A 16,362-nucleotide genomic window follows, 5' to 3' on the forward strand; every position below is an offset into this window, starting at 1 on the left:
TTACAAATCCCTATAAAAACGAGCTAAAAGAGAGCCAAAATGACTGGAGGTAAAAATGTAACTTAAACGAGTGATATGACATTAACTATAATTTCTGAAATCTGGAAAAATCCCTCAAAATTGGGGTAAAAACTTCCAGTGCAGAGGTACATTTTGAGAGACAGAATCATGTGTATTAATCCCAAACTGCTCTCTATGGGAAGACAGAAGGAATATGAGAACACATGTCAAGTAATTGTCTAGACAGTTATGATCCCTGCAGGTATTCAATCACAGCCAGTGAGCAAAGGGAATTTTAGCCTAACAGCTGTACATTCTTCAGTTACAAAGTGACAGTTGACTTTCAGGTACTGAAAATTTTTAATTCACGAAAGTATAAAATAAATATTCTAAAAGAAGCATGGAATAAGTAAGCCTAAAGGATTGGGAGCAATGTTTTGCCACTTGCTTTTTCAACAACATACCTATCTAAAAATAAAAGGCAGACATCATTCATCTTTTACATACTGTTCCTGATAATGCAGGTCATGTAAAGAAGGTGACAGGTGCCACTCACATCACTGTGATCTCTAGGACTACCTTCAGCTTACCCAGCATCTTTGCTGGCCACTGCAAACATGGAGTCTGTTACTGTCTGGGCTTTCAAAGGAACAGGAGGAGCAATGCTCTGGCTGGTGGCTGGGGACACCAAAGCTGCAGAAATAGCATTTGCCAAAGGAGGAACAACAGGAGGTGCCTCTCTTGGGTTCTTTTCCATGTTCACTGGTGTCTGCTGATAGGTGACTGGAAGACATGGCGCTCTCAGTTCCTGCTGGGAGCCTACACTTGGCCCCATACGTGCTGGATTAACCTTTCAAGTTAAACAAACAAACAACAAAAACAAAACCATGAAGTCCAGAATACTACTAATCAGGCATTACATCTTCTCAAAGCATGGCATCTGTCTTCAATGGATTCCTTTTTCCTTGAAGTTTCCCCATACTCCTTCTTCAAGCATTCTGAAATGTACAGTCAACAACAAAAAGACCACTCTACAAAATGGATGCTTTGTAGCTTCTGAACCACAGACACCATTAGCAGCTTATAATTTCTAACCACTGAAATAACAAGTCTCTATAGTTGTATCAGCATTTAAGTATTATCTTATTTCTCTTTACTTAATTTTGGGAAAAGGTCGACAAATCAGTGTTATCAAAAGCTCATTACGGTTTTCCTCCCATTAAAATACCCTTAGATTGGTATGTGAGATAGGGCTTGAAAAAGGGAAAAAAATAAATAAATAAAATACTTTTCATAGCCGTTTTCACTTTGAAGAATAGGAAACACAAATATAAATTGCAATAATAACTGCCACAAAAGCCTGTCTCACAACAGGAAGCATAACAAGCTCTAAATTTAAAATCTTTGCTTTGCTACTCACATCAGTGTAAGATTGTAATTGTATGCTTTAGTGTTACAAAGTTAGATGAGTTAATTTCTCACCATATAAAAGTATGCTTATAAATTGTTAAGAAAAACACCAGCCAGGCATGGGTGGCTCAAGCCTGTAATCAATCCCAGAACTTTGGGAGACCGAGGCTGGTGGTTTGCTTGAGCTCAAGAGTTTGAGACCAGGCTAGGCAACATGGCAAAACCCTGTCTCTACAAAAAATACAAGAAATTAGCTGGACATGGAGGCATGTGTCTGTAGTCCCAGCTACTCAGGAAGCTGAGGTGGGAGGATCACTTGAGCCTGGGAGGAGGAGGCTGCAGTGAGCTGAGATTGCATCACTGCATTCCAGCCTAGATGACAGAGTGAGCCCCTGCCTCAAAACACAAACAAACACACACTACCAAATGTCTAGGGCAAGAATAGTTATTTTACAGACTAACGGAAAAAAATATAAAAACCTCATCCTCATTTGTCAGCAAAAATGATAACCTACACCATTTTCTCACCTACCAAATTAGTAAAGATTAAAAATCATCATAATATTCAATTCTGAAGAAATATTCTGAACAATACCAGAGATTTTCTCCACCAGACACCAAAACACATAAGAAAGTTGGAGGCCGAGGTAGGTGGATCACAAGGTCAGGAGTTCACGATCAGCCTGGCCAACATAGTGAAACCTCATCTTTATTAAAAATAGAAAAAATTAGCTGGGCATGGTGGCGGGCGCCTGTAATCCCAGCTGCTCAGGAGGCTGAGGCAGGAGAATTACTTGAACCCAGGAAGCGGAGGTTGCAGTGAGCGGAGATTGCACCACTGCACTCCAGCCTGGGCGATAGTGGGAGATTCCGTCTCAAAAAAAAAGGAAGTTGTAGTAAATACACCTATGAAATGATCAAGAAGAGATCTACCGACTAAAGCAAAGGTATAGATATTTTAGAATTGGATCTTGTATATATGAAAATTTAGTACATGGTAAAGATATTTTAAATCAATGGGGAAAGGCTGAGCAGATCAATAAATGATTTACAGACAACAGGCAATCTACTTGGAAAATATATCCTGATGCTATTCATACAGAGAAGTAAGTTTGAAAAAGGGAGGCTTCTAGTTAAAGACAGTGGCTTGATATACTCCAAAAATCTCACCAACATGACAGTGAAGGAATTCTAACACTTCACATAGCTGTTGAAGGAGGCTAGGAGCGGTGTGTCCCTAATTGCTAGACAAGTTCAGAAATCTACAATGCTAGCTACACCTCAGAATGGAAGTGAAGGTGGAGGTGAAGATAGGAACATTGTAAAATTCTGTTTAAAAGCAGATGCTGGCCGGGCACTGTGGCTCAAGCCTGTAATCCCAGCACTTTGGGTGGCCAAGGTGGGCGGATCACGAGGTCAGGAGATCGAGACCATCCTGGTAACACGGTGAAACCCTGTCTCTACTAAAAATACAAAAAAAATTAGCCAGGCATGGTGGCAGGCGCCTGTAGTCCCAGCTACTCAGGAGGCTGAGGCAGGAGAATGGCGTGAACCCGGGAGGCGGAGCTTGCAGTGAGTTGAGACCATGCCACTGCCCTCCAGCCTGGGCGACAGCGAGACTCCATCTCAAAAAAAAAAAAAAGAATTTAATAAGATGGCCATAAAAATTAAGGCACTCTCAAAGAAAATTAGGGGGAAAAAAGGACAAAGATAGAAAATGGTGAAATTTAAGAAAATTAAATGACCAGTCCAGGATAGCCTAACAGAGAGTATGAGGAAAAAATATCCACCTCTGAAAATAAATATCAAGAAAATTCCCCAGAATTGCAAAACTAGAACATTTAAGCACTAAGTATAATGGATGAAAAGATAAATACCAGATACATCACTATGTCACAATACAGCAGGGAAAAATGATTCTACACCCCTCTAGAGAAAAACAAACATCACATCAAAGAACCAACAATCAGAAGGACTCTGGGTTTTTCCACACCAATAGTGCAAGCCAAAAAACAATGAAGGAGTGTCTTTAAAAACTCTGAGGGAATGTAAGTTCCCTCCTAGAACATTGTGCCCAACCAAATTATCAACCAAATGTGACGGTAAAATAAAGATGCTTTTAGACATGCAAGAGACCTCAAAAACTAACCCCTCAAACATGCTGCTGTTGCCTTTTTTTTTTTTTTTTTTTTAAATAAGCTACTGGAGAAAGTGTGCCTTCGAAATGAGGACATTAAGGAGAGATAATGACATGGGAACCAGGGATATACCACAGGAAAGGAGCCAGGGAGAACAATTTATTAACAATTTCTTGCAACTATCCAGGGAAAATATAAATTATACAAAAAGAAATCCAAACAAATCAGAAAAAAAATGAAATGACTCAATAGAAAAATGGACAAAGCCATTCAGTCAATTTAAAGGAAAGAAGTTAAACAGCCACGAAATGTATCCAAAAAATGTCCAAATCTACCTATAATTAAAGAAACTACATCAGGTGCTTGAAAAGATTTAGTATAGTTAATGTTAGCCAAATGTGTACAAGAAACAAGTCCTTTTACACACTATTAATGTGAGTGCACAATCCTAAGTTTATAGAGGGCAGACTGACAGCATTTTAGGTACATACACTTGAAAGGTAGCATGATTTCTAACAATTTCTACATGATACACTCCCTTTTATAAGGTATGACAGAAGACTATGCTGCAAGTAGAATTAGTTAGATATCTATGCAATAGCAGTGAAAGATCTATCAGAGGTGTTAGGTAGAAAAAGCAGAAAATAAGTCTTATTTATGTAGAACGTTCTATTGTATTCATATTTATGTGTCTTCATACACAATAAGTCTGGAAAAATACAAACTATAGCAGTTAGCAATAAAGGAGAACATTCAGACCAGACGTGGTGGCTCACACCTGTAATCACAACACTTTGGGAGGCTGAGGCAAGAGGATCACTTGAGCCCAGGAGTTTGACACCAGGCTGGGCAACATGGCGAGACCCTATCTCTATAAAAATAAAATAAAAAATTAGGTGGGTGTGGTGGCACATGCCTGTGGTTGCAGCTACTAAGGAGGATACAATGAACAGTTATCATACCACTGCACTCTAGCATGGGTGACAGAGCAAGACCCCGTCTAAAAATTTAAAAAAAAAGAAAAAGAATGTTTGTGTGTGTGTGTGTGTGTGTGTGTATGCATACATACATATATACAAATGAATGCTCTCCTTCATATATACATAAATACACACCTTTCATGTGATATTTTAAAAAACCATCTAGTCACATATTTTTATACTTTCCAAATATGTAAGAAAATAAAGTATTTTATCTTCATCGTATCCTATGTCATAGACAAACATATAATATGAAAGATTAAGCAACCATTATACAGTTTAAATGAGTTTATTTCCAATCTCCTTCATTCACTACTAATTTTAAGAAAATATATGTGGCTCTAACACACTCATCACTTCTCTGCTTTTCCAAGATGAAATAATGGCAAACAAAAAATATATCTAAATGATAAATTATTGAGAGTACTATACTCCAATTTTCATTACACAATAGTCACTGTACAAAAACCAGAAAAAGGTCTATATATAAATACATGAATATATAGACATGTACACATACACACAAACATGTAAAACATACTACCATTCTGTTTTGTAACTTTCTACTCTCACTCTACATTGTGAACATCTGTGTCAAATTATTTTAGACTTTCAGAAAGTTACAGCTAAATTAACATCAGAATTAACTCTAAAACAGCACATAGAAAGGAACAAATCAAACTGCCATTCCTGCTGCTGGGCACAGGATGTGTCATGAGGAGCACAACATACCTCGGACCTTTCCTGGGAAGCGGGCAGATCCTCATGGGATGTCTCCACCACCTGATGCAACTTCTTATGAAGTTCATCCATTTTCTGTTTTAATAGCTGTTCTTCAAAAGCATTTGCTTCTTTCCTTTTCATATAATGTCTGTCTTCATTTACTTTAGGAAAGATAGAAATGGTTTGCATGCAAAATTTAAATCCAGGTCATCATAGGAATACATGCAAAATGAGGAAAGGGTTATATTTTAGGGGGCCGATTTTTTTATTAGTCTTTCTCATATTTGGTTTTAGAAGTGAAACTTGTATTACCTTTTAATTTTTACCTGCCCACAGCTTGGCTACTACATGTTCAGGGCATGTAAATTACTAAAAAAAAAAAAAAAAAATCTACATGCTGATCAAAAATAATAATAATAGCACAGTATAATAGTAAAGATTTTTGTAGCCATCATATACATGATTGTTCTTGTAAACAATCATGATTGTGCAAATCATTTTAAAATAAATTTTTATTTGTTTTTATAAGATAAAAATTTCTAGAGACTTTCTAAGTAGAAGTGAAGTGCACTAAATGATCAGGGCTTCAAGCATGCTGTGGTCAGTCCCATTTCCAACAACTGGTTAACAGAGCCATGCCACAGACAAGTCAAAGAGTCTGGCTTAAAACTTCTGGTCATAGCATGTGAAAGAAAAACACATCTATGCCCAGCACAAAATGAGTCCTCTGTGTTAACTGACTTGTCTTCTCTGTTGTCAACTGAGTATGAAAAGTAATGAACAGAAAAGAAAGGCCCAGAATGGCTATAGCCCAAATAACTTAGATAGTATAAAAGTCCTGAGTGGAATAAAGGTTCAAATAACTGACCTAGAGGTTTAGAATTACTATATACAGATAATACTGAAAATTTTTTAAATATTTATTTCACTAAAGCTAAGATGACACTGGTATGGATATCTAATTTAGTACTCTTTCAACTATGAGTTTGCTGCCAAGACATCAATTTAGTCCTTGGACTAACTTGGCTGCTACACTAGTGGTTAAGCAATTTCCAATTCAGAAAAAAAAAGTGCAGCTTGCTGCCAGCGCAGTTTTCTCGGGGCAAACGCAAAATGGGTTAATAATGATTTCTGGGCTTCTGATAGGATGAGATGAAGACTTTTTTGCAGTCTTTCAACATAGTCAATTATTCTTTAAAAAAGTAGTTACTCAGAGATGAGGATTTTTTTATGTGACATAAGAATAACTAAAAATACAAGATTGCAAGTACCCCATTGCTCATGCTTTCTCCGTTGATTGTATTTCTGGGCTCTCAATTCTTCAAAGGAAAATTCTGATTCCCCACGAATAAGCTTCTCCTTGCAATACATAACAACCTGCTCAACATCAACTTTGGATGCCAAAGATGAGTGCACAGAATATTCTGATTTAGAAATCGTGATCACTCTTTGTTCCCTACAATGGGGGAAAATACATTATTTACAACAATGTACCGAAGAGCACTTAAAGGAAACTAATAATAGATTAATGCACTGATTATACTTGCATATTTGACTCTTTATCACAAGCTGAAGATATCACTCCAGAAAGCTCTGAACCCTAAAAAACAGAAAACAAACATGAGCATTCACTTATCTGAGAAGAAAGCTTCACCCAAATTACTTCACAAAACAATATGAAAATGCTTGAGGGGAAGAGGGACCTTAATCCCAAGTAGATTTATGTAATTTTAAATTATGATTAATATCAAAAGATTGTTTGTATCAACAACCTTAAAATAACTATTGTAACTTAATCTAATCAAAGAAAGAGGTTTTTTTGGTTGTTGTTTTGTTTTTAATAAAGTCCTACTCAGCAGTAGAGAAGAACCATAGTTGATTTCCCTTCAATTCATAGTCTAGTAGCTAGAGTATAGTGTCTGAACATTATGGGATTGACATTCCCAACTGCTGTTAAATTTTTTTTTTAATTAAAATTTTCCTCAGGTACTACTCTGCCCTCAAGAGTTCTCAAATTCCTTCACTAAACAAATATTTGCCAGACACCTCCATGTCACACTCTGAGCTAGGTCTGGGAAATGTGACTGCAATCAAGACCCATCTCTACTGTCTGGAGCTTAGACAGGACAATAGGTGGTCAGGAGGGTGGCAAGCATGTGTAGGACGTAAAATGTAAATTGGGACAAGCTGCACTACCTGTCAAAGTCAGGAACGCATATTCTACTTCTAAGAATGTATTACATTAATGAAACCTGTACATACACCCTAAGCACAGAGGCGTTTCCATTGGCTTTTGCTTCAAGGAGGTCCTTGATGAACTTTGAAAGAAAGTTGTACTGTGGAGGGTAACATGGGAAACATAGTTGGGAAACATGAGGCTGAGGGAAGAAGAGAGACTTGAGCATTTTCCCATGCTGATACACCATGGAGGCAGAAGAGATCTCCATAGGGCAAAAATCTTGATGAGGATAAGGACAAGCACAGATAGAAGGCCACCTTTTCTCACAGGGAAGGATGCAGTTACATTTATTGGTTGGTGGCAGAAAACTGATAGATGTCACTTGATGGCATCTGCTATCTGTTGAAATAGTATTTTTGAAGTTCCTGAGAGAGAGGCTAGAGGTAGCGAGGTCCCAAGTTTGAAGAGACGGAAAAGAAGTCTGAAATCACTATAGTTTGGCGCTAAAGAGTGAACCTGGAAACATAAGAGATACACAAAACATAAAGAGTGAATCAGACACTGGAAGCATGTCCCATTGCCTGGGAGTATGACCCATTGCCTGGGAGTATGAGACCTCCCTGTTACTTGAGGTAACAGGCAGCAATCTTTGAGGCTCTGAGTTTTGAAAGCCAGGCTCAGGAGCCCCCAGGTGGATGCATTCCCAGTAGGGATTTCCAGAGCCTATGCAGAGGCCAGCAGAACAGAGGAAAGGACATTGGTAAGGGAAAAGCTGGTGGGGAGAGTAAAGACAGGAGGCCGTGTGGTGAGGGCCTCTGGGTTAGACAACAAATTGTATTTGAGGTGAGCTGTGTGGGAGAATAACAGGCCCAGGAAGTTGCCACAGGAGCAGGTGGCTGACATGGAGCTTAGAGCCATGAGAGAAAGATCAAAGAAATGAGATGTCAAAGTGGATGCAGAAGGCAGCCAGGCTGGCCATTCAATACCATTCCCAGTTTCCACACAAGCTACAAATGTCATTATTACCTGATTCTTAGAAATGCAGGCCATGTTATTTCCTGGATTTGATTTTGATGTTATCATTTGATTTAAAACCTGAACATTATGCAGAGGTTCTGAGGTTCTAGCTATGAGGGAAAAGAGGATAAAATATGGAGAAATTAAGGGTAAAACCATAAGTAAAATTATCACATAATAAATTCCCCTGATCCTTCCAGTAGGAATCATAAGAAGTAAATCAACTCATTCACACTGTCTCAGAAATTTCAACTAAAACGTTTTTAAAATAAGTATTATACAATTTTCTGATCAACTGAACATGCCAGGAAGTACCCAAAAGAAATGTAAAACCTAAATAATAATTTTAAACAACCAGATAGGATAGGCAATGCTTATTGCTGAAATGTGATACTTAGTTCTAAGAAAAAGAAATGGCTATATTTCTTTAAAAGTTGCATTAAACACATTTGATTCCATTCAAAATAGATGGAGTCCAGATTAAGTATTTTGGTCAATTTTGAATTAAAAAAAAATCCTACAAATACAGTGAAATTATCAATTTTTTTTTTGCAGGTTTGAGCTTTTAAAATGCTAAGACAAAGCCTCTGCTCTTTAGGGCTATTTAGTAGGCATTATGATGATCAGAATGCTTTCTCTGTTACCTGAGAGTGCAATTTGGTTTTCATTAAAAATTGGATGGGTTTTTTTTTTTTTTTTTTTTTTTTTGTGGAGATGGAGTCTCACTCTGTCACCCGGGCTGGAATGAAGTGGCATGATTTCAGCTCACTGCAACCTCTGCCTCCCGGGCTCAAGCAATTATCCTGCCTCAGCCTCCTGAGTAGCCAGGACTACAGATGCCCACCACCACACCTGGCTAATTTTTGTATTTTAGTAGAGATGGGGTTTCACCATGTTGGCCAGGCTGGTCTCGAACTCCTGACCTCAGGTGATGCACCCATCTTGGCCTCCCAAAGTGCTGGGATTACAGGTGTGAGCCACCATGCCCAGCCGGGTTTGTTTTTTAAAGAAAAGAAAATACTAGTACAAATCCAAGACTAAATGGACAACAACAGGCATTTTAGAAAGCCTGATTTTACCTTGAGCTGGCAAATGGGTTTCAGTGAGGCGTGTCTGAAATAACCTAAATGACAGCAGAAAAGGCATCAATGTAGATTATAAACTTACAGTACATAGCTGTTAGAGTGAAAACTAAATACCATAGACAACTTATAAGCTAGTAAAGTCTGACGTCAAGAGAGAATGTACAGTTGCATTTTAGAGTTGCTTCGAAATTAAAAAATAAAATTCTGGAAATATTTTTATATCCAATACATTATCTGTATTACAAAAATTCCTCCTTTTGCTTAGTTTATGTTAGTATTTCTCAAATTCATATAAAAATGCACCCTCTTCTCCACGTGTCAAGTCTGCAAATGTTCTAACACAGGATGTTTGACCTCCTACTTTAGGTTCTTTATACATTTGGAACATAATTAATATATTTGGAAGAAAGAAGTGAAAGTACAAAAGTACTTAGATTACTGCTTCAAAAGGCAGACATCATTGTTCATACTCTGTGAGAAGTTCTCAAATATGTCATTTCATGGCATATTTCATTTTCAACTCTACCTGTCAAGTAATGTGCAATTCCCATGCCTGACATTTCTGAGCGATGCGAGCCAAAGTGCACACTATAAAGCAACCAAGTGGTAACCCTTATTGGCTCTTAAGTCAAACAAACCAATGGTTAAGAAGCCATTTTACGTGATGAGGAAAGACTGAAAATTACATATTAAATAATTATTGTTAGTTTTCTTAGGTATGATTATCGAATAAGGCTCTGTAAGAAATAAGATTTTAGAGATGTTTACAATAGGGTTTGGGGAAAAATATTTTGCTGTTATGGATCGGCTTTAAAATTTGTCAGCATTGAGAAACACAAAATGTTAATTATTAAAAGTTGGTGATAAATGGAAGATTATACTAATTTTTTCTTTTTTATGTGTGTTTGAAAAATCTCAATGACGTTTTAAAAAAGCATGAGTACTATAGAAAAACTGAAAAGATGAGTATATTAAAGGCTGGCAAGGGGTGCAGTAGATAATAGGTCTCAAATTCTACTAATGAGAGGGGAAGAGTAAACAATTGGTATAACCTTCAAGTAGGTAGTTTGGTTACATGCACCACAAGTGTAAAAACTCTTCATATACTCTTTGACTCAATAGTTTCAATTCTGAGAATCTATGAAAAGAAACTAAGTAAAAATAGGAAATATACTAAAAAATACTTTTATGATGAAGGAAAAAGACCTTGACGCAAAGCTGTATATGTACATAAAGCATGCATGCAATCCTGTAACAAGAAGAGAAAAAAGCGCCAAGGAAAATGCCAAAAGGTTTTCTTTCGTTTTCTGTATTTTCACAATTCCCTAAGTGAGATATGTTTAATCATAGAAAAAGTTTTTAAAATGTGAACAATGTTATTAAGAAATATATTCATCACAGGCCAGGTGCAGTGGCTCACACCTGTAATCCCAGCACTTTGGGAGGCCGAGCGAGGCAGGAAGATCACTTGAGGTCAGGGGTTCAAGACCAGTCTGGCCAACATGGCGAAACCTCGTCTCTACTAAAAATACAAAAATTAGCTGGGCATGGTGGCACGTCCCTGTAGTCCCAGCTAGTCAAGAGGCTGAGGCAGGAGAATCTCTTGAGCCCAGAAGTGGCAGGTTGCAGTGAGCTGAGATTACACCATCGCACTCCAGCCTGGGCGACAGAGTGAGACTCCATCTCAAAAAAAAAAAAGTATTTATCATGGTGCTGTTTATAAAAATCAAAATGTAAACAACTTCAATGTCCAATTGGAGAGTGGATTATGACACAACACTGTGACAGATTTCACAACTACTATAGAAGTAGTTTAAAAGCTCATAATTTCTTAAGTATTTCTTTGTATGTATAACTAGACATACAATATGATTTGCTGTTAAAATATATAAACACAAAGATACCCACACAGGTACAGGAAAAGATACTAGAAGGAAATGTGCCAGTTATTGTTAACAGTAATATTTCTGAGCAGTTTTTTTCTTTACACTATCCTGTATTATCCACATTGTCCAAAACTAGAAGGATTTCCCTGTACAAATTGCTGATACAATTTTTAACAGCAAACATTACTTTTCAAAGTCAGAATCATCACAGAGAGTTTGACTTTGTAACTACCTGTATTGTTGTTGCAGGAACTCTCTGGGTTCAGCCTGGTTTTGAATTCCTCTCTGAAGGACAGCACTGGCATGCTGCAGCTCTCCTTGGGCTTCCAGATGCCCCGCCCAGGCAATGTACAGAGGGGATGACAGGGTTCCAATCCCATGGTTGTACAGAAACTCAAAAAATTGATGGAGGTCACTGTTGTACTCAGCCTACACGAACCCAAAACAAAAAGACATAAGAATAATGGAACTGCTAGTCTATGTCTGGTGAGGAGTTAGCCAGCTAAGCTGGGAGCCCCTAGGTAGCTTCGGATGGGAGCTGGTCATCAGCAAAACCAAGGCAGGTTTAGAGGGTTGGACTTTTCAGCCCCACTGCTGAACCTCCAGGGAGGGAAGAGGGACTGAAGTTTAAGCCAATCACCAATGGCCAATGATTTCATCAATCATGTCTGTGTAAGGCACCTCCATAAAAACCCAAAACGATAGAGCTTAGACAAGCTTCTGGAGAGCTAAATACATGGAGGTTCCTGGAGGGTGTCACACCTGGAAAGGGCAAGGAAGCTCCACACACCTTCCCCAATACCTTGCCCTAAACATCTCTTCATCTGGTGTTCATCAGTATTCTTAATAATATCCTTTATAATAAAACATTAATCGTAGGTGTTTCCTTGAGTTCTGTGAGCCACTCAAGCAAACTGATCGAACTCAGACCCAAGGAGAGGGTTGTGGGAACTCTGCTTTGTAGCCAGTCAGTCAGAAGCACAGGTAAAACAACCTGTGGCTTGCAACTGGCATTGTAAGTGAGAGGCAGTCTTGTGGAACAGAACCCTTAAGCTGTGGAATCTGAAGTTATTTTCAGGTAGTGCTGGAATTGAATTGGAGACACAACTACAGAGTTGATTGACTGGTTGCTGGTAGAGAGAAGTCCGCACATACTTTTTTTTTGGTGGGGGAGCAGGGGGTGGGGACAGAGTCTCACTCTGTCACCCAGGCTGGAGTGCAGTGACATGATCTGATATCGGCTCATGGCAACCTCCACCTCCCAGGCTCGAGCAATTCTCCTGCCATAGCCTCCCGAGTAGCTGGGATTACAGGTGCCTGCCACCATGCCCAGTTAATTTTTGTATTTTTAGTAGAGACAGGATTTTACCACGTTGGCCAGGCTGGTCTCGAACTCCTGAACTAAAGTGATCGACCTGCCTTGGCCTCCCAAAGTGCTGGGATTACAGGTGTGAGCCACTGCGCCCGGCCCCTACATACTTTTTAATCACTAGTGGCACAGAAGTCTGTTGAATCAGAGAATGAACAGATTTTCCTCTCTGTATCTTCAGAACTAGAAACAAGGAATTAAAAGCCTAAAATGATCTTACAATCTAAGTTTAAAAAGCAAAAGTACAACATGATTATAGATTTGATTATACATCTTAAGTATACTTACAAATTTTAAACAATAACTGATGAATCTTGGGTCATTGTGGTATTTCTTCTTATCTAAAAATTCCTTCATTAAATGTTCTAGTAAAGTTATCAAGTATTCTTTATTCTCAGGAAAATTCTCTTCTACCCACTGTATGTATCTAGAAAAATATGGATAATGTTAATTTTCCACGGGGCAGTGTATAGTTTGTTTAAGGGAAATAAAATAACTAAATGCTGACCTTTCCCATTCACCAAGAGGGTCATTGCCCTTGTAGCTCTGCATGTGGGCTTCAAGCATCCTAGGAAGAGAGAAAGGTATGCACATGGGATATTAGGGATAATTTCTACAAGCAAAAGATATACTTCATTTTATATACACCATTTATGTGCATTAAAACAAAAATCTTAAATATCAATCATTTTATATATACACCATTTATATGCATTAAAATGAAAATCTTAAATATCGATCCAAATAGTATTTAAAATTTTAAGAAGCATTCGCTCAGACATAGTCAGAAAACTCAGAAGCAGCCAGTGTTTTTCCATAAGTCCCAGCTCTATCCCCAAGAGTCTCCTTCTCCTCTCACGGAACCCCAATGTCACTACCACCATGAGGGGCAGTGTCCAGAAGTTTGCTCCTCCTCCTAACAAGAGGATCCAAGCATGGCACTGACTCAGACTCCTGCCCTTCCAGCAGGATCCAGGCATGACACTGACTCAGACCCCTGCCCTTCCAGCAGGATCCAGGCATGGCACTGACTCAGACCTCTGCCCTTCCAGTGGGATCCAGGCATGGCACTGACTCAGACACCTGCCCTTCCAGTGGGATCTAGGCATGGCAGTGACTTAGACCCCTGCCTTTGCTTCCCAGGAGCATGGCTGAGACACGGCTGGAACGAGAGTCAAAGAGGGCTTGTAAATGGGTGTGAGGCAGCCCAGAGTACCACAAAGTAGAGTTCCCAGACACAGTTTGTTTTCATTGCTTCAAAGTAACAAAGTCCCTGAGGAAGAGCAGATGATAACAGTGCTCAGAAATCAGCCACAGAGCTCCCAGAGAACTCTGCATCCCCCACTTCCATATACTCAACCACAGCTGAAAAAAAGCAGCCAGGCAAAGCAAAATTCCCCTTGGGGAGAGCTAGAAGGGCTAAACAAAAAGAAACATGCAAAGTAATGTCAGGTTACATTAAGTACTCAGAAGAACAAACAAAATAAAATATAATAGGAGAAAGGGTGAGAATGTGATAAGAGTTACTATTTTTAGATAGGGTGGTCAAGGAAGCCCTGCCTCTCAGAGGCGGCGACATGTGATCAGTGCCAGACAGCCATGTAGCTATCTGAGGGGGAAATGGTCAAGGCTGAGAGAACTTCAAGAACAGAAAGCAAGCCAGTGTGGTTCAAGTGTGATGAGCAGGAAAAGGTGGGGGTGACAAGAGCTAATTTGCATTTTAATGTCCCTCTGTGTGAAGAAGGAGGTAGAGGTGAGAATAGAAGTGGGAAACCAGTCAGGAAGACTCCTAGGTTTTCTATCTGAGACACTATAAGATTTTTTTTTTTTTGAAAAAATGATGTAAAAAGCAATATGTATTTTTATTTTTATTTTTTTAGAGATGGAATCTTGCTCTGTTGCCCACGCTGGAGTGCAACAGTGCAATCATGGCTCGCTGTAACCTCGAACTCTTGTGTTCAAGAGATCCTCCTGCCTCAGCCTCCTGAGTAGCTGAGGCTACAGGCACATGCCACTATGTCTGGCTAATTTTTTATTTTTTGCCGAGATGAGGTATCACTATATTTCGCAGGCTGGTCTTGAACTCCTGGCCTCAAGTGACTCTCTCACCTTGGTCTCCCAAAGTGTTAGAATTACAGGAATGAGCCACCATGTCCTGCCTAAAAAGCAATATTTACTTCTAGCTATCACCTCGGTATATGAATGAAATCAATGTTTCTTATGACTCAAAATCCAGAAGCCACAAAAGAAAAGCTAAATAAAGACAACTATATATAAATAAAAACTTCTCCATGGCAAATAACCAAAACAAACAAAAAAAAACACAAAATAGTCAAAAGAGAAATGATAAACTGGAAAAACAGTGAGCTTTTAGAAGCTGAGAAAAAAACTATTAACCTATTTTTTTTTAATGAGCAAAGGGCATAATAAATTATTTCACAGAAAAAGATACATGGCTCACAAACATGAAAAATGTTCAGTCTCTCATAACAGAAATTCACTTCGCTGAGAAACAATTTTTCACTCATCAGATTGGCAAAACTAAAAAACATGTGAAAAGATTGTGTAGGTGCAGCAATGAGAAACAGGCTCTCTGTCACATCTTGCTTGTAGGTGGGCATGTGCTCAATTCCTGCCAAGGGAATTATCTACCAAAACTGGACTGATTTGCTTTTGATCCAACAAACCGCTTCTGCAGATCTAGAAGACACATACACATGTGTATCCGCAAAATGTTATGTACAAGATTTTTCACCGTGCCACTATTTGAAACAGATTGTCAACAATGTGTGTTGACTGCTTAGATCGATTAGGGTACATGAAGTATTACACAGTTGTAAAAAAAGAATAAGAAAGAACTTTATGTATTGGTAGAGATCTCCAGGGATATTGTTAGGCAAAAGAGCAGCGTATATATATACTGTTATATTTTATGTGTGGTAAAGGCAAAAAATGTATACAAACGTGCAGACATTTAATATACTATAATAATGTAAATATTTATATTTCCAAAAAGAAACTACAAAAACGGTTACATGTGACAGAGTAGGACAGTAGTCAGGTACAGGAGTTCTCGGTAAATACTGTTCTAAATCTTCTTTTAGTCATATAAACGCATTGCTTATTTTTAAAACTGAAAAAAATAATAATTCTGAAGTTTGAATGTCTCTCATGCCTTATAGCAGAGGGACAAATCCCTATTTCAGAACCTGTCTTCCAAAATATGTCTAGTAGGCTCGCCCAAGGTAAACATTTCATATTCTAACACCAACCACATTTCTCTAGTAAAATGACCTAAATGCACTGTAATAGTAAAACATCCAGTTCATTAAAGCACATTAATCTTTAGTAAGTCAAAACAGGACCAGGAATATCTGCTTTACCTTTAAAAAAGGGGCGGAGGACTTCTGAAAGAAAATAATTTGCTGGCTAGGTTGAAGGTTCCAGAAAAAGTCTTAGAGCAAATGGATTTTTGTTTTGACCGCATTTAACAATCTCGGTCTTCTGATCGCAAAGAACTGATAAAACGGACCAGTTTTACTTCCTGAACCTATGACTTAATTGTTTTAAATGCC

The 16,362-nt window shown here is 38.4% G+C and overlaps 1 protein-coding gene across 2 annotated transcripts in view; it reads right to left on the bottom strand.

Moving 5' to 3' along the window:
• BUB1 (BUB1 mitotic checkpoint serine/threonine kinase) overlaps positions 1-16,362 on the bottom strand; it is an 88,168-nt gene that overhangs the window by 23,191 nt on the left and 48,615 nt on the right. For both annotated transcript variants that reach the window (XM_003804703.4, XM_063594542.1), the window contains 9 exons: positions 13,296-13,355; positions 13,076-13,214; positions 11,651-11,847; positions 9,527-9,570; positions 8,457-8,557; positions 6,799-6,851; positions 6,523-6,707; positions 5,261-5,412; positions 591-850 (listed from right to left, as the gene is read on the bottom strand). In XM_003804703.4, the coding sequence (XP_003804751.3) occupies positions 591-850; positions 5,261-5,412; positions 6,523-6,707; positions 6,799-6,851; positions 8,457-8,557; positions 9,527-9,570; positions 11,651-11,847; positions 13,076-13,214; positions 13,296-13,355 (1,191 nt within the window). The remainder of the gene's footprint in view (positions 1-590; positions 851-5,260; positions 5,413-6,522; positions 6,708-6,798; positions 6,852-8,456; positions 8,558-9,526; positions 9,571-11,650; positions 11,848-13,075; positions 13,215-13,295; positions 13,356-16,362) is intronic.

This window comes from Pan paniscus, chromosome 12 (genome assembly GCF_029289425.2).
Source record: "Pan paniscus chromosome 12, NHGRI_mPanPan1-v2.0_pri, whole genome shotgun sequence".
Taxonomy (NCBI): domain Eukaryota; kingdom Metazoa; phylum Chordata; class Mammalia; order Primates; family Hominidae; genus Pan; species Pan paniscus.